Source organism: Chiloscyllium plagiosum, chromosome 3 (assembly GCF_004010195.1).
Source record: "Chiloscyllium plagiosum isolate BGI_BamShark_2017 chromosome 3, ASM401019v2, whole genome shotgun sequence".
Lineage (NCBI taxonomy): Eukaryota > Metazoa > Chordata > Chondrichthyes > Orectolobiformes > Hemiscylliidae > Chiloscyllium > Chiloscyllium plagiosum.
Genome location: NC_057712.1, coordinates 52,835,946 through 52,859,700, shown reverse-complemented (window position 1 = coordinate 52,859,700; position 23,755 = coordinate 52,835,946). Strand labels below are relative to the sequence as shown.

The window sequence follows — 23,755 nt, the reverse complement described above, 5'->3', positions numbered from 1 at the left end:
TGGAGGGGTAGATGGGTGAAAAGATAGTTGAACAAGGAAAACGGAGTGAGGGATAAATAGGTGTTGATGGGTGAGGGGGTTAGGCGTTATAAGTAGGTGATTGGGTAAGTAGGCAAAAAGGTTGGTGTGTGAGGAGTTAGATTGGTGAGGGGCTAATTGTACGACAGGTGGTTGGGTGAGGGGGTAAGAGAGAAGCTCCTCAAAACCACACATACGCCAGCAGCGCTGCGTTGATTTTGTACTGGTGGAATGTACACCATTGAGAAGGTAATGTGTGGATCTCTGCCTGGAATTGACAAGTTGACTAAATACTGGTGGAATGTACACCATTGAGAAGGTAATGTGAGGAATTCTGTCTGGAATTGACAAACATCTTTCTGGAAATACACGCAATGCCTCCTCACCAGCAGGCATCTACAAGACGATCAGTAATGGTCAGATTGAAATAAAGGTGCTACACTCTCTGAGTATCAGATTAATCTCTCCAAGCAGTAAAAGTGCTGGGGTACAACAAGAAAATAGCTAGTGGATGTAGATTAGAATGGAAGCACTGTTGGATGTTCTGAGATAACAGAAACAGAGAAAATAGGAGCAAATGTAGGCCATCCAAACCTCTGAGCCAACTCCATCCGATCATGGCTGATCTTCCATCATAGCACCCTTCTTCCTCCCCTTACATTTTGATCACTGAAATCCAATTAACTATATATAACTTCTTGAAAACATTCAATGTTTCGGCCTCAATCGCTTTCTGTGGCAGAGACACACCACTATTTGGGTGAAGAAATTTCTCTTCATCTCAGTCCTAAACTCTAACCCATAGTTCAGGACTTCCCACTCGTTAAAATCATGTGTTTACCTTATATAGTTGTGTTATACTTGTTCTGTTTATAATTTAGAAGGCTTCTGTTAGATCCTCCTTCATTCTTTTAAACACCAGTGAATACCAGTCTAACTGATCAAATCTCTCTTCAATCCTGCCATTTCAGGAATCAATCTAGTAAACATTTGTCATGGTGATAATGAGATATAGTCATTTCCAGGATTTAGCTCAATGAGTAAGTGATACTGTAATTGGAACATCAATGAATGTTAAGTAAATGAAATTGAAGAGAAAGAGAGGAAGAGGGGGAAAAATGAATGACCCTCCCTCCCTTTGGGCTCCATCTCTACCTATTGTTTACTCCTTATCCCCTCCCCTACCCTATCTTCTGCATATAAACCAATATCTTCTTTGCTACCATCCTTTCTGAGCAAGAGTCACTTGACCTGAAATGTTTACTCTGATTTATCTCCACAGTTGATGCCTGCTGAGTTTTTCCAGCAATTTCTGTTTTTGATTCTGATTTACAGCATTCACAATTCTTTTGGTTTTTATTCACAAAGGACAGCCCATTTTATTCCTGCTTCTTATTTTCTCACCTTCTCTCCTTAAGATGCTGACTCCTGTTTCGGTACAGATCCAAGGGTACTGGACACCCTCCAGTACCATGCCCAAATGGCTATTCTTCATATGTGACCCTAGGCAGTGAGCACAGATAATCAGTGTTGGCAAACCAATCAATTGTGGAAGGTACCATGGTCATAGAGTCATATAGCATTGAAACACACCCTTCGATCCAACCAGTCTATGCCAACCATGTTCCCAAACTAAACTGCCTACATTTGGCCCATATCCCTCCAAATATTTCCGATTCATGAACTTATGCAAATGTCTTTTAAATGTTGCAACTGTACCTGCATCCCTCACTTTCGCTGGCAGTTCATTCCACACGTGAATGACTATGTGTAGAAAGGTTTCCCCTCATGTCCTTATTAAATCTTTCTCTCTCATCTTAAAAGTATGCCCCCTAGTTTTGAACTCACCCACCCTAGGAGAAAAAAACCCTTGTCATTCATCTTATCTATGCCCCTCATGAATTTATTAACATCAATAAGGTCTCCTCCCAATCTCCTACGGTCCAATGAAAAATGTCTCAGTCTATTTTTACATTTCAAACCCCACATTCCTGGCAACATTTTGGTAAATCTTTTCTGAATGCTCTCTAATTTAATAATATCCTTCCTATAACCCAATTACTATCCTCTTCTCTTTTGAGTCTACTTACGTAGACTTTCCAGCAAAGATCACTGACTAGTGTTGAATATTGGGATACCTGTCTGATCTCTTCTCTCTTCAAGCTTGGGAACATTCAGCATAAAATAGTGATAGTCTTGGTATCAGATGACTAATACAAGCAATCAGTCATATCATTTATCCAGGAAATCATGCATGGTGCACAGAAAGAAGCCTTCTGGCACATTGCTTAAGCAAGTTGATGAGCATTATGCAGTTGATGTCATGTAATTTATTAAAGTGAAATAAAACAGAGTTTTCAATAAATATGAAGTTCATGGAATATAAGGACCAGTAACAAGATGAATATGAAATTGACTGAGTGACAGAAAGCTGAGAGTTGTGGAGAGTTGATGTTCGGACTGGGAAGATGGTTTTTCGTGGAATTCCTTGGGTCAGTGTGTGAACCTGTGGGTTTCCTTAATCTATACTAATGATTTTGAGTTGGGTGTACAGGGCACAGTTCCAAATCTGCAATTAACACAAATCTTGGAAAAATTATGAACTATGATGAGCAAAGCATCACACTTCAAGAGGAATAGACATGACGGGTGAAATATAATGCATAGAACATAGAACATAGAAGAATACAGCGCAGTACAGGCCCTTCGGCCCTCGATGTTGCGCCGATCCAAGCCCACCTAACCTACACTAGCCCACTATCCTCCATATGCCTATCCAATGCCCGCTTAAATGCCCATAATGAGGGAGAGTCCACCACTGCTACTGGCAGGGCATTCCATGAACTCACGACTCGCTGAGTAAAGAGAAGAGGGCTGTGAAGGGGCATGTTTTGGTAGGATGAATTGGGAAAGGCAGTATAATAAATCTAGAGAGAGTTCAGGAGTGGAGGAACTTGAGGGTATATGTGCATAAATCATTGAGAAGCTGCACAGCATATGGGAGACTGGGCTTCTCCATAAGGGCACGGAGGACAAAAGCTTGATACTGTCCTCCTGATTGCATACAACAGATCTAAATTTGTATCGTTTGTAAACTTTGATGTGGTGGATTGTATACCCTCAAGTCCGGATCATCAGCATATATTAAAAACACCAGTCATCCTAATACTGATCTCTAAGTAGCACTCAACTCTGTATCTGATAAACAACCCTAATTAAATATTCTCTTCTTTAATGGCACTCATTGGTGACCGCGCCTTCATGCACTCAGGCCAAAATTCTGCGATATCCTTCCCAAATCTCTGCACTTTTTTGCTTTATTTTGTTTTATTATTACTCCTATGCAGTACCTTGGGATGTTTTACTATGTTAAAGGGTTTATATAAAAATAATGCATTATTGTTGTTGTCATAGTAGCTAATTAAATATCTGTGTTGCTCCAACCCTTTAATCTCATAGCTTCCATTTTCTTAATAAGTTATTTAAAATCTTTGAAAGTTCATTTATCAAGCCTCATCAGCCCTTTATGCTATGACATTAAAGGACTCAATTAATTTAGCCTGACATGATTTTCCTCTAATAGACATATCCTAACTTTCATTTACAGTCCCAAACTTTGGGAAATACGAATGGATTTTGTCCTGGATTGTTATCTCCAGAAGTTCCATCAGAACCGACTGCTGGCTGCTAATATGGACAACATCACTAAAATGTTTTACTGCTTTCATTGAATCCCAACAGTGTGGAAACAGGCCATTTTTGCCCATTGAGACCACACTGATGCTCCAAAGCGCATCCCACTCGTATGTTCTGTGAATAAGGCACTTTCCTCCTATTATCAGAGGCTGTAATTCATCATTCACCAATCCCTTTCTGTTAACCACTGCCTCCTGTGACAAATACGTTTATTAAACTGTAAAACTAATTCTTCAATAAAATGTTATTTTCTTTAATCATGTCTAACGTATTGCAAAATAAATGTCAAACATCTCTCAGGCGGACAGTTGTGGTTCCTTAATCTGCCCATGCACAATTCATGGAGCATCGAGGAGCTTCAGCAAAATCGACGTTTTGGGCAAAAGCCCTTCATCAGGAATAGGGCTTTTGCCCGAAACGTCGATTTTGCTGAAGCTCCTCGATGCTGTCTGAATTGCTGTGCTCTTCCAGCACCATTGATCCAGAATCTGCTTTCCAGCATCTGCAGTCATTGTTTTTACCTTGTTTTTACCATGCACAATTCATGTTAGTCTTTAATTTTGCTCTCTCTTGACTCTGTATGAAGGACCAGTGCAGAAAACACACACAAAATCTCATAGTTCTTCAATGTGTGCCCCTTGCAACTTCAGTCATAACTACATTAATCAGTGGACTCCTAGAGTCATACAACATAGAAACTGGCCGTCAAGCCCACCATTCCTATGTTGGCAAAAAACATCAGACTACACTAATGCCATTGATCTGCACTCGGTCAATAGCCTACTATGCTCTGTTTGTCCATATGCTTCCTAAAATGTTGCAAGAGTGTCTGCATCCACCACCCACTCAAGCAGTGCATTCCATATTTCTACCACCTTCTGGGTGAAAACATCTTGACCAAACACTGGTATGTACATGGCCTCAGGATATTTCACACATCTGAACTACTTGGGCAATATTTAATGAGGTTATTGAGGAATACCATGTCAAACCATTTGTCCAATTTAAAAAGTGAACAAATTTTACACAATAATCCAGACCCCTGTTTCTGCTGACAGCTTTGCATTATTCAAAATTCACTTTTACACCACTATACAATCAACTCAATTGAAATACGAATTTGCAAATGCAATTAAGGTGATGGTTGGAATCATAGATAATGCTCATCTAACTCAGGCAGATCCTGAATGGACTCATGACTGGTATATGATGTTTAATTTGCTTAATTTAAATAGAGAAGACAAATGCTCAAGATTCATACACCCTTCAGGGAAAATTATTTAAAAAGGTGAAGAAAGAAAGGATGAGGTGTTCTTGTGGATAATGGTACATGAGCTATGTGGTGAAATTATATTTGTACCAAATAGAGTGTTGGGTACAAACAGATGACAGCTTAGTTTGAGATAAAAATATTATCCAATCATACTGAAGACCTTGGTCAGGCTTTGCTTGGAATAATGTGTTCAGTTTTGGTCTCCTTTCTAAAGATTCAGAGGAGGTTGTTACCAGATTAATTCCCAGTTTGAAACATTTTATTTCTCAAGGAAGACTAAAGAAATTGCACTCCAGTCTTTCAAGAAGTGCAGAATTCAGATAATCTGACTGAGCTTTCTTAGGTCATGAAAGGAATAGACCACATTCCAGTTGACAGTTTCCTCCAATGGAATCCATCAGTTTAAAATTTTAGAACTAGATTGGATGTGAGGTGGTGGTTCCATTCCCCACAATAATGATCAGGTTCTGTGTAACCCTGTAGGTAACCTCCGGGTGCTCTGGTTTCCTCCCACATTCCAAAGATGTGTAGGTTAGGTGCATTAGTCAGGGTTGAAACTTTATTGCTGGAACAGCACAGCAGGTCAGGCAGCATCTAGGGAACAGAAGATTCGACGTTTCGGGCACATGCCCTTCTTCATTCCTGAAGAAGGGCATGTGCCCGAAACGTCGAATCTTCTGTTCCCTAGATGCTGCCTGACCTGCTGTGCTGTTCCAGCAATAAAGTTTCAACTTTGATCTCCAGCGTCTGCAGACCTCACTTTCTCCTGCATTAGTCAGGGAAAATGTAGAGCAATGGGGTAGGGGAATGGGTTTGATTGGGATACTGTGAGGGTTGGTGTGGACTTGTTGGGCCAAATGGCTTGTTTTCACATTGTAGGGATTCTATGATTCTATGTAACAGGCTGGTTCATTCAGTAGCTGCGGATTCATTGAGTCCCTTTGAGCAAGAGCTTAGATCTGTTTCTGGTTGGGGTAGAGATAATTCCTTACAAAAGTAATTACTTCAGGGAATTGGCAATCAAGCTGGAGTTGGAGCTGCCTCCTTCCATGAGGAAAGGAGAGATAAATACAGCAATAGCTCAGTATTCAAATTTGCTGGAAATGTCATCAGAATCTTTGGAGATGACTAAAATTCATTTGAGAATGAAACAACCTGAGTTAGATGGAAAAGAAAATGAAAGAGAAAAAGAAAGAAACTGTTTGAATTACAATTAAAAGCAGAGGAAATACAAAAACAAAGAGAGGTGATTATTTTGGAGGAGTTTGAAAATTCACTTGCTGAAGTAGTGAGAAGTCATGTGGAAGAGCAGAGAATTAAAATGGCTAAATGGGCAGCCAAGATGGCTGATGATTATGAGTTGGTTCATAAATCAATTTCATTCTGTGAGGGATAGAAAATTGGGAAGAGAAAAATCTTAATGTGATAAGGGAATGGTAGGTTGCGGTGAAGATCATAAGGATAACTTACCACAGATTAAAAAGGAAACCCTTGAAGGGGAAAGAGAGGTTAAGCAGCTCGGTGTTTTCACTGTATGAAGTCATAGTGTTTGTGGGCTAGAAAAAGCACTGGGAAGCCAGATGTAGGAAAACAGGATAAGCCAGTGAATTTTGTTGGAGTGGTAACAGAAAGCAAAGTGTAGGCTAAAAGGCTGCACCAGGATCAGAGACCCTATTTCATAAAATGTTTGAGACAAACTTGGTCGGAGGTTGGTTAAAGAGTCATAGAGCCATAGACATGTACTGCACGAAATCAGACCCTTTGGTCCAACTCATCCATGTCGACCAGATATACTGATCTAATCAAGTCCCATTTAGCAAACTGTGGCTCATATCCCTATAAACCCTTCCTCTTCATACATACATCCATCTTCTATTGTAGCAGCCTGCAACACTTCCTCTGGCAGTTCATTGCATACGTTCTGTGTGAAAATGTTGCCTCTTAGGTCCCTTTAAACCATATACCTGCAAAGGTAAAGTTTACTCACATAGGCCAGGAGCAGTTGGTAAAGAGATTACAACATTAAGAGATACAGGATTCTCTCAATCTTTAATGTAGGAAGATGAGGAGCTATGTACCTGTAAAGGACTATTGGTAGAAAAAGTGCTATTGACGTATTCACTGTGAAACGAAAAGTGCTCAATTATGTAGAGTGAGGTTAGAGAGTCAGTGAAAAGTAAAGATGTCATGGTAGGAGTAGTGGACAAACTCTCAGTGCCAGGAATACAATTTGTCCTTGCTAATGCTGTAGCTGGTTCACAGATAGGAGTGCTGCCTACTGTGGTTGCAAAGCCAGTGAAAACACAGGGAACTGAACTAGTACAGGAAACATATCCTTGGATTTTACCTGACTGTGCGGAAATGAGGTCACAAACTCACTGGTTGAAACATAAGAGTTGAAGTGGAATGATCAGAGACCCTATTTCATAAAATGTTTGAGACAAAACAGGAGCAGATAGATGACAAAGCAGACATCTTTACAGCAGCAATATGAGAAACTAAAGCAATTCTATCAAAAGGTATCCATGGAGAAAGAATCCAAATGTATCCTGGTGTCCTACTATCGTAAAAATGATGTCTTAATGAGGAAATGGAGACCATCATATATTCAGGCAGATAAGGAATGGGCAGAAGTTCATCAAGTCATATTGCCAGTGGGTTATAGAAAGGAGGTAATGTGGGTAGCACATAAATCTACCAGTAGGAGGTTACTTAGGGGTAAGAAAATCTCAAGTTAAAATTCACAAACATTTTTACTGACCTGGACTGCACAAAGATGTAGTTGAATTTTGCCAGACATGTCATACACGTTAGGTAACTGGAAACTACAGACAGTAATAAAACCCACACTTTTCATACCTATTTCTGTATTTGAGGAACCTTTTACAAAATTCTTAATTGATTACATAGAACCCCTACTTAAAACAAAAAGTGGGAATCAGTATTTGTTAACAACAATGGATGTGTCCACTAGATTTCCAGACGCAGTTCCATTTTGCAATATCACAGCTAAAAGAATTGTAGAACATAGAAAAATACAGCGCAGTACAAGCCCTTTGGCCCTCGATGTTGCACCGTTCCAAGCCCACCTAATCTACACTAGCCCACTATCCTCATTATGCCTATCCAATGCCCATTTAAATGCCCATAAAGAGGGAGAGTCCACCACTGCTACTGGCAGGGCATTCCATGAACTCACGACTCGCGACTCGCTGAGTAAAGGAGTTACGCAAGTAGATATGGACTACCTACAGTGATACAATCAGATTAAAGGTCAACATTCACATCAAAATTATCCAAGGAAGTTATAGACAGTTTAGGAATAGAACAATTCAAATCTACTGCATACCATTCAGAATTGCAGGGAGCGCAAGAAAGGTGGCATCAGATATTAAAGACCATGTTGAGGGCTTATAGTCCAGATGATGTGATGAAGGAATTACATTGTACTTTTTTTTTACTATCAGGGATGCACCAAATGAATCGACCAAATTCAGTCCATTTGAATTAGAGTTTGGGCATGAAGTGAGAGGACCGTGAAAATTGATTAAGGAGATATTGGTAAGTCAGAATTCAGAGAACACTTATTTGGACTGTGTGTCAAATTTTAGGGAATGGTTAAATAGAGCGGGGGAGTTGGCTAGACAGCATTTCAGAGTATCACAGCACTTAATAAAACCGGAAACAGACAAGCAATCAAAGACTTGGAAGATCCTTTAATAGCAACGTTTGAAAGGAGATTGAGTGAGGTGAACTATTTGATAAGGACTTCAAACAGAAAGAAATCTCACAGCATGTGAATATGCCCAAAAGGTATTTTGACAAGGAAAGAAAACAAAAGGAGACTATGTGACTGGTTACAATGCAGAGTGAAGAACCAAGTTCAGAGGATTCTGATTTGGACATTCCTCTAATTAAGTTGGAGAATGAGGAAGTTGTCAAAAATTGGGATATATGATTGAGTTACCTTCCAGAGGAAATTCAAAATGACCTGAAAAATGTATTGCTATTGCTATATGTGAAAATAAGCTGGGGAGTACTAACCTAATTATGCATGAGGTAGATATAGGAAATGCTATTCTGATTAAACAACATCCTCGTAGGCATAACCCTCTAAAGTTGACACAGGTTCAAAAAGAGATTGAATGCATGCTCCAAGATGACATAATCAAAGGGAGTTACTGTGATTGGATCTCACACATAGTAATGGTGCCAAAACCAGATGGTACCCAACAGTTATTTATGGACTATCACAAAGTCAATGCAGTTACAAAGACTGATGCATATCCTATTCCATGTTTGGAAGACTATTGAACAGGTGGGACAAGCAATATATATTTCTAAGTTTGACTTGCTCAAAGGATGCTGGCAGGTACCTTTGTCCAAAAAAGCAAAGACAATTTCAGCTTTCAAAATGTCAAATGGATTGTATCAATTTAAATTCATGCCATTTGGTATAAAAAATGTCAGCCATATTTTAGAGACTAACCTTTCTGTATTACCTAATTATGTGGTTTATGTTGATGACTTGGTGATTTTTAGTCATACATGGAAGGAACATTTGTAACATTTATCAGAATCGTTCCATCAACTTCGGGATGCAGGCTTGGTGATAAACCTGGCTAAGGCTGAATTTGCCAAAGTGCAAATTATCTTCTTAAGCCATGTTATTGGAAATGGACAAATGGCTCTATGGAATGCAGAAACTAAGGTAACTGGGGAGTTTCCTACACCATCAGCAAAAAAAGCAGTACTACAATTCCTAGGATTGAGTGGATTTTATCGGAAATGCATACCAAATTTCAGCAATGTGGCTGCTTCACTCACTGAATTACTGAAGAAAGGCAAGAAGTTTCAGTGGACAGCAGTCTGTCAGAAGTCATTTGACAGCCTGAAAGCTGTGTTAACCATTGCTAACTGTTAGCCACAGCATGTTAGCCACACCTAACTATGCAAAGCTATTCAAGATGGCTATCGATGTGAGTGATGGGTGTGTCGGTGCTGTGCTCTTACAAGAAGATGACAAGAAGATAAAAAGTCCTATCGGATATTTCTCCAGGAAATTGAACATTCATCAGCAGAAATATTTGACAGTTGAGAAAGAGACTTTGAACTTCGTGCTGGCGTTACAGCATGTCAATGTTTATGTTACCAGTAATGTATCTGTGACAATCATATACACTGTTCATAATCCATTGAAGATTGTGGAGAAATTTAAGGACAAAAATGCTGGACTATTAAGATGGAGCTTGTTGTTACAACCATTCAATTTGAAAATCGTGCATGTGGCAGGAAAAGAAAATGTGATTGCATTGTCAAGACTTGGATGAGGAATGGAGGCATTCGGTGGCAGGTGTAAATGAATGAAAGAGAATGTAGTAATGCATGTTTTCATATTTATAGTGAATGAAATGTATATGTGCATTGTAATGTACTAACAATTTATGATTAAGGGATTTTAAAATGAAACTATCGTTGGATACTAATGGTTCATTTTCTTAAGGGGGGAGGTGTGATGATACTACTCCTTTAACAAGGTTATATCGCCCTTGTTTTTTCCCCAGAGGGGTCATAAAGGCAGAGGTTCCAATATGTCAGGGTTTATTTACTTGAAGAAGCTTTTAAGTATTTTTTTTAAAACACATGTACAATGAAAGGGGAATGGCCAGTTCTCACATTTCATGGTTTGGCTTGGTCTTAGCATGCTGCTGGTCAAGTTTTAGTTGGGAACCCAGATAAGCTGCTGGGAACCTAAAGGAAGTGCTCCATGCTGATCCTGTCTCTCTGCAATCTCTCCCCTGTAAAAACCTGTGTTTGAATTCAACTTTTTTGCAAAGGAGTGCTTATGGAATGTTGCAGGAAATCAGAACAGCTTTTTGTTAAATTGTGTTTTCGTGTCAGTTGGGTTTTCAAATAATGTTATTCTAAATTCAATTTCCTTTTGTTCATTTGTAAATGAATCCTATTTTGCATAAAACTGAGCAGTTGGGCTGGCTGCAACACTCCGGGAATATCCGTTCTACACATTTACACATTTGTGAGGAATAAGAGAATGATCAAAGAAAGAGTAGGCCCGATCAGGGATAGCATAGGGAACTTGTGTATAGAGTCTGAGGAGATAGGGGAAGCCCTAAATGAGATTTTTGCTTCTATCTTGACTAAAGAAAAGGACCTTGTAGTGAATGAAACCATTGAGGAGCAGGTAAGCATGCTTGAACAGATAGAGATTGAGGAAGCTGTTGTGCTGAAAATTTTGACAAACATTAAGATTGACAAGTCGCCAGGGCCAGACCAGATTTGCCCTCGGTTGCTGTGGAAAGCAAGAAATGTGATTGCTTCACCGCTTGCGAAGATCTTTGCATCCTCGCTCTCCACCGGAGTCGTACCTGAGGACTGGAGGGAGGCAAATGTAATTCCTCTCTTCAAGAATGGAAATAGGGAAATCCTCGGCAATTACAGACCAGTCAGTCTCACGTCTGTCGTCTGCAAGGTGTTAGAAAGGATTCTGAGGGATAGGTTTATGACATCTGGAAGAGCATGGCTTGATTAAATGCAGTCAGCACGGCTTTGTGAGGGGCAGGTCATGCCTCACAAATCTTATTGAGTTCTTTGAGGATGTTACTAGACAAGTTGTTGAGGGTCAAGCGGTGGATGTGGTGTACATGGACTTCAGCAAGGCATTTGATAAGGTTCCCCATGGTAGGCTCGTTCAGAAGGTCAGGAGGAATGAGATACAGGGAAATTTAGCTGTCTGCATACAGAATTGGCTGGTCGACAGAAGACAGCAAGTGGTAGTGGAAGGAAAGTATTCTGCCTGGAAGTCAGTGGTGAGTGGTGTTCCACAGGGCTCCGTTCTTGGGCCTCTATGCTTTGTAATTTTTATTAATGACTTGGATGAGGAGATTGAAGGATAGGTTAGCAAGTTTGCAGATGACACAAAGGTTGGAGGTGTCGTTGACAGTATAGAGGACTGTTGTTTAGATTAGATTACTTACAGTGTGGAAACAGGCCCTTCGGCCCAACAAGTCCACACCGACCCGCCGAAGCGTAACCCACCCATACCCCTACATTTACCCCTTACCTAACACTACGGGCAATTTAGCATGGCCAATTCACCTGACCTGCACATCTTTGGACTGTGGGAGGAAACCGGAGCACCCGGAGGAAACCCACGCAGACACGGGGAGAACGTGCAAACTCCACACAGTCAGTCGCCTGAGGCGGGAATTGAACCCGGGTCTCTGGCGCTGCGAGGCAGCAGTGCTAACCACTGTACCACCGTGCCGCCCTCAAAGGCAGTTGTAGGCTGCAGCATGACATTGACAGGATGCAGAGATGGGCTGATAGGTGGCAGATGGAGTTCAACCTGGATAAATGCGAAGTGATACATTTTGAAAGGTCGAATTTGAAAGTTGAGTACAGGATTAAAGACAGGATCCTTGGCAGTGTGGAGGAACAGAGGGATCTTGGTGTGCAGGTACATAGATCCCTTAAAATTGCCACCCAAGTTGACAGGGTTGTTAAGAAAGTATGTGGTGTTTTGGCTTTCATTAACAGGGGGGGTTGAGTTTAAGAGCCATGAGATCTTGTTGCAGCTCTATAAAACTTTGGTTAGACCGCACTTGGAATACTGTGTCCAGTTCTGGTCGCCCTATTATAGAAAAGATGTGGATGCTTTGGAGAGGGTTCAGAGGAGGTTTACCAGGATGCTGCCTGGAATGGAGGGCTTATCTTACGAAGAGAGGTTGACTGAGCTCGGACTTTTTCCATTGGAAAAACGAAGGAAGAAAGGGGACCTAATTGAGGTGTACAAGATAATGAGAGGCATAGATAGAGTTGATAGCCAGAGACTTTTTCCCAGGGCGGAAATTGTTAATACAAGGGGTCATAGTTTTAAACTGTTTGGCGGAACAAATAGAGGGATGTCAGAGGTGGGTTCTTTATGCAGAGAGTTGTGAGAGCATGGAATGCATTGCCAGTAGTAGTTATGGAAGCGAGGTCATTGGGGATATTTAAGAGACTGCTGGACATGCATATGGTCACAGAAATTTGAGGGTTCATACATTAGGTTTACCTTACATGAGGATCAATGGTCGGCATAACATCATGGGCTGAAGGGCCTGTTCTGTGCTGTACTGTTCTATGTTCTATGTTCTACACCTGCTTAAAAAAAATTATAAAGGTTAGGGTCTGGGCTACCATCTTGAAATGTTTTTGAGGGCATCGGACCTCACCCATAACTAATGAGATATATAATTTGGAAGGAGCATTGCGAGAAAAAAGCAGTAATATGTGGAATTCATGATGAGAAGAGCAGTGTTCCAGTCTATAAGTGAGTAGGGCAGTCTGGTGAAAAGTGGTGAGATGGACTAGGAGTAATAGAGAAACTCTCAGTTCCAGGGATGTACTTTATCCAGGAATTACATAGTTGATTTCAAGTGGGAGAGATGCCTACTGTGGTTGAAAAGTCAGTGGAAAATCTGGCAATTGGGGTGCTACAGGAAGTATATCCTGCGATTTTCATGACTGTGTCGTGACTAGGTCACAAAGTCACAGGTGGAAGAAGGAGAAATCAAAGGATAAATGTAAAGAAGTTGAAACTGTGCTTGATTAAATAGTTGAGAAAAATCAAGAACAGATAGAGGACAAAGTTGATATTTTTAATGATGAGGATGAGCCGGTGTTGGACTTCATCAACCACCTGATGAAGAAGCAGCACTTCAAAAACTAGGGCTTCCAAATAAACCTGTTGGACTATAACTCTGTGTTGTGCAATTTTTAATTTTGGAAATTTTTAGTTCAGAGAAATTAGCTGAATTACAACAAAAAGAGGCAAAACAACTAAAGCAGTTGTATCAAAATGAACACACAGAAGAATCTGATTATATCCCACAACATTACTATCTTTAAAATGTCTGAATGAGGAATTGGAGATTACCACATATTCATGTGGATAAGAAATGGGCAGAAAGTCATCAAGTTGTATTATTGGTGGATTATAGAAAGATAGCGTTGTGGGTAACACATGAATTACCAGTAGGAGATCATTTGGGAGTAAGGAAAACTCATGCCAAAATACAAAAACATTTTTATTGACCTGGACTGCTTCAGGATGAGTTTGAATTTTGCCAAAATTGTCATACATGTCAGATAATTGGAAAATCTCAGGCAGTGGTAAAACCAGCAACCTTAATACCCATTCCCATATTGGAGGAACATTTCACAAAGGTCTTAATTGATTGGGTAGGACTTTTACCTCAACCAAAAAGTGAAAATGAGTATCTGTTGACCATAATAGGGTGGACTTAGTGGTTTGCACTGCTGCCTGACAATGCCAGGGGTGAGATTCCAGCCCTGGGCGACACTTTATGTGAAGTTTGCATATTCTCTCCATGGCTGCGTGGGTTTCCTCCTGTTGCTCTGGTCTCCTACCATAGTCCAAAGATATGCAGGTTAGGTGTATTGCCTTTAATGTGATGTGTAGGTTAAGTGGATTAGCCACAGGAAGTGCAAAGTTCCAGAGATAAGGTAGGGGGAATGGAACTGGATGTGATGCACTTTGGAGGGTCAGTGTAGATTTGATGGGCTGAATGTGGGTTGAGAGTGGGGTGCTGGAAAAGCACAGCAGGTCAGGCAACATCCGAGCATCTGAGGCACATTCCTGATGAAAGGCTCTTGCCCGAAATGTCGATTCTCCTGCTCTTCAGGTGCTGCCTGACCTGCTGTACTTTTCCAGCATCCCACTCTCGACTCTGATCTCCAGTATCTGCAGTCCTAATTTTCTCCTAGTTGATGTGCTGAATGGCCAGCTTCCACACTATAAGGATTCTATGATTTGATGATTCTATAAATGGTGTGTCTACTCGATTTCCAGAGGCTATTCCAACATGCAGTATCATGGTAAAATGGACTGCAGAAGAGTTCATTGTTTCTAATAAGATATGGACTACCTACAGAAATAAAATCGGATCAATGGTCAATTTTTACATCAAGGTTATTCAAGGACGTTATGGATAGCTTAGGAATACAACAATTCAAACACATTGTGTACCATCCAGAATCACACAGAGCATTAAAAGAGTGGCATCAAAATTGAAAGACCATGTGAGGGCTTATACTCAAGATTATCCAGAAGATTGGGAGAAATGATTTCCATTTTGCAGCAGAGAGCGGCAGGAGCTGGGCGGAAGTGAAGTCGGAGCGCAAAGCCAGTTGGGAAGGTAAGTAATTGTTATTTGAGTGGAAAAGGAACCCGAGACACTACACGTGTAGTGTCTCCCACCCTCCCTTCTCCTCTAACCTAAAACTAACGGTAAGCTACTTGGTGTTCTTGTTTTGGAGACTAAATGTAGAGTTATGGCAGCGCAGGCAGTGGAATGTTCCTCCTGCAGGTTGTTTGAGGTAGGGGTGACCACCGATGCTCCTGCTGACTTCATCTGCAGGAAGTGCAGCCAGCTCCAGCTCCTCACAGACCGTGTTAGGGAACTGGAGCTGGAGTTGGATGAACTGAGAATTATTCGAGAGGCTGAGAGGGTGATAGATAGAAGCTACAAGGACATAGTTACACCAGAGAACAGAGGCAGCTGGGTAACAGTTAGAGATGGGAAGGGGAGGAAGCAGGCAGTGCAGGAATCCCCTGTGGTCATTCCCCTCAACAATAAGTATACCGTTTTGGATACTGTTGAGGGGGACGGCCTAGCAGGGGTAAGCTGCAGTGACCGGGTCTCTGGCACAAGGTCCGGCTCTGGGGCTCAGAAGGGAAAGGGGGAGAGGAGGAGAGCGCTAGTTATAGGCGACTCTATAGTTAGAGGGACAGACAGGTGGTTCTGTGGACATGGGAGAGACTCTCGGTTGGTTTGTTGCCTCCCAGGTGCCAGGGTCCGAGACGTCTTGGACCGTGTCTTCAGAATCCTTAAGGGGGAGGATGTGCAGCCAGAAGTCGTGGTGCACATTGGCATCAACGACATAGGTAGGAAGAGGGGTGGGGAGGTCATTCAGGAGCTCAGGGAGTTAGGCTGGAAGCTAAAAGCTAGGACGGACAGAGTCGTCATCTCTGGATTGTTGCTGGTACCACGTGACAGTGAGGCAAGGAATAGGGAGAGAGTGCAGTTGAACACATGGCTGCAAGGATGGTGTAGGAGGGAGGGCTTCAGGTATTTGGACAATTGGACTGCATTCTGGGGAAGGTGGGACCTGTACAAGCAGGATGGGTTGCACCTGAACTAGAAGGGCACCAATATCCTGGGAGGTAGGTTTGCTAGCACTCTTCGGGGGGAGTTTAAACTAATTTGGCAGGGGGATGGGATCCGGACTTGTAGTCCAGCAAGTAGGTTAGCTGTTTTTCAGGATGTCCAAGAATGTAGGGAGGCTGTGGAGAAGGTAGCACTGACAAGGAATACTTGCGGACAGAGAGATGGGTTCAAGTGTGTATACTTCAACGCAAGGAGTATCAGAAATAAGGTGGGTGAACTTAAGGCGTGGATCAGTACTTGGGACAACGATGTTGTGGCCATCATGGAAACGTGGATAGAAGAGGGACAGGAATGGTTGTTAGTGGTTCCTGGTTACAGATGTTTCAGTAAGATTAGGGAGGGTGGTAAAAAAGGAGGGGATGTGGCGTTGCTAATTAGAAATGGTATAATGGCTGCAGAAAGGCAGTTTGAGGGGGATCTGCCTTTGGAGGTAGTATGGGCTGAAGTCAGAAATAGGAAAGGAGCAGTCACCTTGTTGGGTGTTTACTATAGGCCCCCCAATAGCAGCAGAGATGTGGAGAAACAGATTGGGAAACAGATTTTGGAAAGGTGCAGAAGCCACAGGGTAGTAGTCATGGGTGATTTCAACTTCCCAAATATTGATTGGAAGCTGTTTAGATCAAGTAGATTGGACGGGGCGGTGTTTGTGCAGTGTGTCCAGGAAGCTTTTTTAACTCAGTATGGAGATTGTCCGACCAGAGGGGAGGCCATATTGGATTTGGTACTCGGTAACGAACCGGGACACGTGATGGGCTTGTTAGTGGGTGAGAATTTTGGTGATGTGACCACAATTCTGTGACTTTCACCTTGGTTATGGAGAGAGATAGGTGCGTGCAACAGGGTAGGTTTTACAATTGGGGGAAGGGTAAATACGATGCTGCAAGACAGGATCTGAGGAGCATAAGTTGGGAGCATAGGCTGTCAGGGAAGGATGTCATTGAAATGTGGAACTTTTTCAAGGAACAGATACAACGTGTCCTTGATATGTATGTACCTGTCAGGCAGGAAAGAGATGGTTGTATGAGGGAACCTTGGTTGATGAGGGAGGTTGAATGTCTAGTAAAGAGGAAAAAGGAGGCTTACATAAGGTTGAGGAAACAAAGTTCAGGCAGAGCGTTGAGGGATACAGGATAGTCAGGAGGGAGCTGAAGAAAGGGATTAGGAGAGCTAAGAGAAGGCATGAAAAATCTTTGGCGGGTAGGATCAAGGATAACCTCAAGGCCTTTTATGCGTATGTGAGAAACATGATAATGACGAGAACGAGAGTAGGTCCGAACAAGGAAGTAGTGGGAGACTGTGTATTGAGTCGGAAGAAATAGGAGAGGTCTTGAATGAGTACTTTTCTTCAGTATTTACAAATGAGAAGGACCGTATTGTTGAAGAGGAGAGTATGAAATGGACTGGTAAGCTAGAGGAGATACTTGTTAGGAAGGAAGATGTGTTGGGCATTTTGAAAAACTTGAGGATAGACAAGTCCCCCGGGCCTGACTGGATATATCCTAGGATTATGTGGGAAGCAAGAGAAGAAATTGCAGAGCTGTTGGCAATGATCTTTTCGTCTTCACTGTGGTACCAGGGGACTGGAGAGTGGTGAATGTTGTGCCCCTGTTCAAAAAAGGGAATAGGGATAACCCTGGGAATTATAGACCAGTTAGTCTTACTTTGGTGGTAGGCAAAATAATGGAAAGTGTACTGAGGGATAGGATTTATGAGTATCTGGAAAGACACTGCTTGATTAGGGACAACCAGCACGGATTTGTGAGGGGTAAGTCTTGCCTTACAAGTCTTATTGAATTCTTTGAGGAGGTGACCAAGCATGTGGATGAGGATAGAGCAGTGGATGTAGTGTATATGGATTTTAGTAAAGCATTTGATAAGGTTCCCCATGGTAGCCTTATGCGGAAAGTCAGGAGGCATGGGATAGTGAGAAATTTGGCCAGTTGGATAGAGAACTGGCTAACCGGTCAAAGTCAGAGAGTGGTGGAAGATGGTAAATATTCAGCCTGGAGCCCAGTTACAAGTAGAGTTCCGCAGGGATCCGTTCTGGGTCCTCTGCTGTTTGTAATTTTTATTAATGACTTGGAAGAGGGAGTAAAGAGGGTCAGTAAATTTGCAGACGATACGAAGATTGGTGGAGTTGTGGATAGTGAGGAGGGCTGTTGTTGGCTGCAAAGGGACTTAGATATGATGCAGAGCTGGGCTGAGGAGTGGCAAATGGAGTTCAACCTTGTCAAGTGTGAGGTTGTCCATTTTGGAAGGACAAATAAGAATGCGGAATATAGGGTTAATGGTAGGGTTCTTAGTAAGGTGGAGGAGCAGAGGGATCTTGGGGTTTATTTTCATAGCTCTTTGAAAGTTGCCACTCAGGTGGATAGAGCTTGTAAGAAGGCCTATTGTGTATTAGCGTTCATTAGCAGAGGGATTGAATTCAAGAGTTGTGAGGTGATGTTGCAGCTGTACAGGACTTTGGTAAGGCCACATTTGGAGTACTATGTGCAGTTCTGGTCGCCTCACTTTAGGAAAGATGTGGAAGCTTTGGAGAGGGTGCAGAGGAGATTTACCAGCATGTTGCCTGGAATGGAGAATAGGTCGTACGAGGATAGGTTGAGAGTGCTAGACCTTTTCTCATTGGAACGGCGAAGGATGAGGGGTGACTTGATAGAGGTTTATAAGATGATCAGAGGAATAGATAAAGTAGACAGTCAGAGACTTTTTCCCCGGGTACAACAAAGTGTTACAAGGGGAGATAAAGTTAAGGTGAAGGGTGGAAGGTATAGGGGGAGATGTCAGGGGTAGGTTCTTTACCCAGAGAGTGGTGGGGCATGGAATGCGCTGCCTGTGGGAGTGGCAGAGTCAGAATCATTGGTGTCCTTTAAGCAGCAATTGGATAGGTACATGGATAGGTGCTTAAGCTAGGACAAATGTTCGGCACAACATCGTGGGCAGAAGGGCCTGTTCTGTGCTGTATTGTTCTATGTTCCATGTTCTATTTGTAATTTTTGCAGTTCGGGATGTGCCTAATGAATCAACTAAATTCAGTCCATTTGAATTAATGTTTGGGCATGAGATGAGAGGACCACTGAAATTTATTGAGGAGAAATTGGTAAATCAGTATTAAGAGACCACACAATGGGACTGTGTGTCAAATTTTAGGAAAAGATTAAATAGAGCTAGTGAGTTGGCTAGACAGCATTTGAAATGTGATGAAACATGAAGCAAGCAAGAGATCAAAAAATTATAATTTTGCTATTGGAGATGAAGTGTTAGTGTTACTGCCATTTGGTAGATGAACCTTTAAATGCAAGGTTTAGTAGACATTATGAATTTGAAAGAAATTGAGTATGAGGAATTATTTGATGTGAATGCCAGATAAAAAGAAATCTCCAAGAATGTATTATGTGAATATGCTCAAAGGATATTTTGTTAGGGAAGGAAGAGAAAAGGAGAATGTGTTATTGGTTAAAACACAAAGTAAAGAATCAAATTGAAATGATTCTGAATTGGACATCCCTCTCATTAAATTGGACAATGAGGAAGTTCTCAAATATTGGGATAAATTATTGAAATACCTTCCAGAGGAAAATTGAAATGACCTGAAATCTTAACCCTCTAAAGTTGGCACAGTTTCAAAAAGAGATGAACACAATATAATTGAAACGAGTTGCAGTGAATGAAGCTCATCCTTGGTAATGGTGTCAAAATCTATAGGTATCCAAGGTATCCAGTGATTATGTGAGGACAATCGTCAAATCAATGGAGTTAAAAAATCTGATTCATATCCTCTTCCACATTTTGAGGGCTGACTGAGAAGATAAGACAAACAACTTATATTTCAAAGTTGGACATATTCAGGTGATACTGGCAGGTACCTTTTTCTAAAGAGTGAGGGAAATTTCATCTTTTGCAGTTTACCAAATTAATAGTCATCAACAGAAACATTCCACAATTGAGAAGGAGACCTTGAGTTTGGTGTTGGTATCTCAATATTTCTACAGTTACATTGTCTTTTGGTATGAAAAATGCACCAGCCACATTTCAAAGACTAACCAATAAAGCCATTTTGGAATTACCCAATTATGTGGTGTACATCGCCAATCAGGTGATTTTTAATACGCATGGAAGGAATGTTTGAAACAGTCTACTGGAATTATTCGATCGATTTTGGGTGGGCTTGGTGATTAACCTGGCTAAGACAGAGTTCGCAGAAACCCAAGTCATGTCCTTTGGCCATGTCATTGGACATGGACTACTAGCCCCAAAGGATGTTAAAACAAAGGTCATTGGGAAGTTTCCCATAACAGCAATGAAGAGGGAAGTACCATGATTCCCGGGACCGAGTGAATTTATCAGAAGTTTGGACCAAATATTAGTAGTCCGGTTGCTCCACAAACTTACATGTTGAAAAAGTGCAGAAAATTTCAGTGGATTGCAGTCTGTCAGATGGCATTTGATAGGCTGAAAACTGTGTTAACTACTGCCCCAGTGTTGGCCACATCTTATTGTGTAATGCCATTTCGTGGCTATTAATGCAAGTGACATAGTTGTTGATGCTGTCCTCTTGCAAGAGGATGATGAGAAGATACAAAGAGCTATGGGTATTTTTTCAGAAAATTGAACAATCATCAGCAGAAATATTCCACAATTGAGAAGGAGACCTTGAATTTGGTCTTGGCGTTGTAATATTTCAACATTTATATTGCAGGTAATGTGTCTGAGAGAAATGTATATTCCGATCATAACCCATTAAAGTTTTTTGAGAAAGTTTAAAGATAAAAATACCAGGCTGTTTAAATGAATCTTATTATTGCAGCCAGTCAATTTGAAAAATTGTATACATGGCAAGACATGAGATCGCAATTGCCGATGCATTGCCATGATTTTGATAAAGGAAGACAGAGCATTCGGTGGTAGGGAAGGAAACAGACTGAAATGAATTCTGGTAGTAAACATTTGCTTAAAGTCAATGTAATAATATTTATTGTAGTGTACGAATAGCGTATGGCTAAAGGCTTTTTTTTAAAAAAAGGCATCTTTGTATATTGATGGGCTTTTTTTAAAGATGGTGGTGAGATGATACTATGGCTTTAAAAGATGTATTTTGTCTTGCTTTTAGTTTATGAAGAAAGGTTGAGATAGACTCATGAAGTGGTCTGCTTAAAGTCAATAAAGTAAACAGTTTGTCAGGCCTTGGCTTTATTAAAAGTTGGAACAATAAAAGCAGCCTGAATGGATCCAAACTCACACAGAACCTGAAGTTTTAGTTTTAGCTTTCAGCAGTTACTGAGATCTTGAAGTTGGATGTGGAAACTCTTATTCCTTTTTCTGTTACAACTGAGAGCTGGCATTCTCTTCCTGCTATGAGACAATCCATTTTACTGAATTCATATCTGCCAAGGGTGTGTTTATGGGATATTACTACAGAGGAGCCTCATTTATTAGAGTATCAATTTTCCATCTTTTGAGGTAACAGTACAATACAGAAAGAGAAATTGCTGGAGAAACTCAGCAGGTCTGACAGCATCTGGGGGAAGAAAGCAGATTAGCATTTTATATCTGGTTACTCATCAGAGCTAATTGATTTCTTCCCACAGATGATGCCAGACATGTTGAGTTTCTCCAACAATTTCTTTTTTTATTTCAGCTGTTCAGTATCCACAGTTTCTTGTCTTACTTTAGTACCATACAGGATTGGTTAACTAATAGGAAGCAGTGAGTAGGGATAAATGAGTCTTTTTTCAGATAGATAAGCTGTAGCTCATGAAGTGCCACAGGAATCAGTCCGGGTGCTTCAGCTATTTACTGTCTGTATCAATGACCTGAATTAAGGAACTGAATGTATGGTAACTAAGTTCATCAGTGACACCAAGACAGGAGAAAAGTTAAAGAGGTCTACAAAGGGTTATAAATAGATTATAATGGTAGTTGGAATACAATGCAGGTAATTGTAAGCTTATCCGTTTTGGCAGCAAAAATAAGAAAGCAGTATATTATTTAAATGGAAAGAGGTTGAAAAATTCTGAGATATAGAAGGCCATGAATGTCCTGGTACATAAATCAGAAAACAGTATTTTGTAGGAATAGCAAGTGATTAGGTCTAATGGAATGTTGCTGCTTGTTACAAGGGTAATAGAATATAAAAGTTCAATTAAACATTTTTTACAATTGTGCAGGGCATTGGTGATGCTGCATTGGGAATGGTATGTACAGTTTTGGTTTCCTTATTTGAAAAATTATGTAATTTAATTAGTGGCAGTTGAAATAAACTTCACTCAACTCATTCCTGGGATGAAGGGCTTCTGTTTTGAAGAAAGGCTGAACAGTGTAGTGATAGTAACGAGTCAGCCAGCTGCACTGTAGAGAATGTGAGTTCCCTGATTGGGTCTGTTAATCTGGTCCCATCAGGGATCCCTGGCTGACGTAAAAAGTTTGAGTGTCAGGGATATTGGCACTCTTGTGTCTGATACTGTATGAGGCAGTACTGAAGTCAAGAACTGTTCACATGTTAATAAAAGGTGACTTGGTGACAGGATACAACGAGGGGAGAGGCCATTCTCGACTTGGTGCTCGGAAACGAGCTGGGGCAGGTATCAGATCTTGTGGTGGGATAGCATTTTGGTGATAGTGACCACAACTGCCTCACATTCTACATAGCTATGGAGAAGGAGAGGATTAGGCAAAATGGGAGGATATTTAATTGGGGAAGAGGAAACTATGATGCGATTAGACATGAGTTAGGAAGCATGGACTGGGAGCAATTCTTCCATGGTAAAGGCACTATAGACATGTGGAGACAGTTTAAGGAACAGTTGTTGCGATTAATGAATAAATATGTCCCTCTGAGACAGGCAAGAAGGGGTAAGATAAAGGAACCTTGGATGACGAGAGTGGTGGAGCGTCTCGTCAAAAGGAAGAAGGTAGCTTACATAAGGTGGAGGAAACTAGGGTCAAGCTCAGCTCTAGAGGATTACAGGCAGGCGAGGAAGGAGCTCAAAAATGGTCTGAGGAGAGCCAGGAGTGGGCACGAGAAAGGCTTGGCAGAACGGATTAGGGAGAACACAAAGGCATTTTACACTAATGTGAGGAATAAGAGAATGGTCAAAGAAAGAGTAGGGCCGATCAGGGATAACATAGGGAACTTGTGTGTGGAATCTGAGGAGGTAGGGGAAGCCCGAAATGAGATTTTGCTTCTGTCTTTATGAAAGAAACGAACTTTGTCGTGAATGAAACCTTTGAAGAGCAGATGTGCATGCTGGAATGGATAGAGGAAGCTGCTGTGCTGAAAATTTTGTCAAACATTAAGATTGACAAGTCGCCAGGCCCGGACCAGATTTGTCCTCGGCTGCTTTGGGAAACGAGAAATGCGATTGCTTCGCCACTTGCGAATATCTTTGCATCCTCGTTCTCCATTGGAGTCGTACCTGAGGACTGGAGAGAGGCAAATGTAATTCCTCTCTTCAAGAAATGAAATAAGGAAATCGCTGGCAATTACAGACCAGTAAGTCTCACGTCTGTTGTC

At 41.3% G+C, this 23,755-nt stretch overlaps 1 protein-coding gene across 20 annotated transcripts in view; it reads right to left on the bottom strand.

Annotated features, from left to right (window-relative positions):
* LOC122543331 (regulating synaptic membrane exocytosis protein 1-like) overlaps nt 1-23,755 on the bottom strand; it is an 845,124-nt gene that overhangs the window by 93,902 nt on the left and 727,467 nt on the right. For 15 of the 20 annotated variants that reach the window (XM_043682010.1, XM_043681864.1, XM_043681972.1 and 12 more), the window contains one exon: nt 1,423-1,521. The exons of the other annotated variants lie outside the window; for them this stretch is intronic. In XM_043682010.1, the coding sequence (XP_043537945.1) occupies nt 1,423-1,521 (99 nt within the window). The remainder of the gene's footprint in view (nt 1-1,422; nt 1,522-23,755) is intronic. 20 annotated transcript variants of the gene reach the window in all.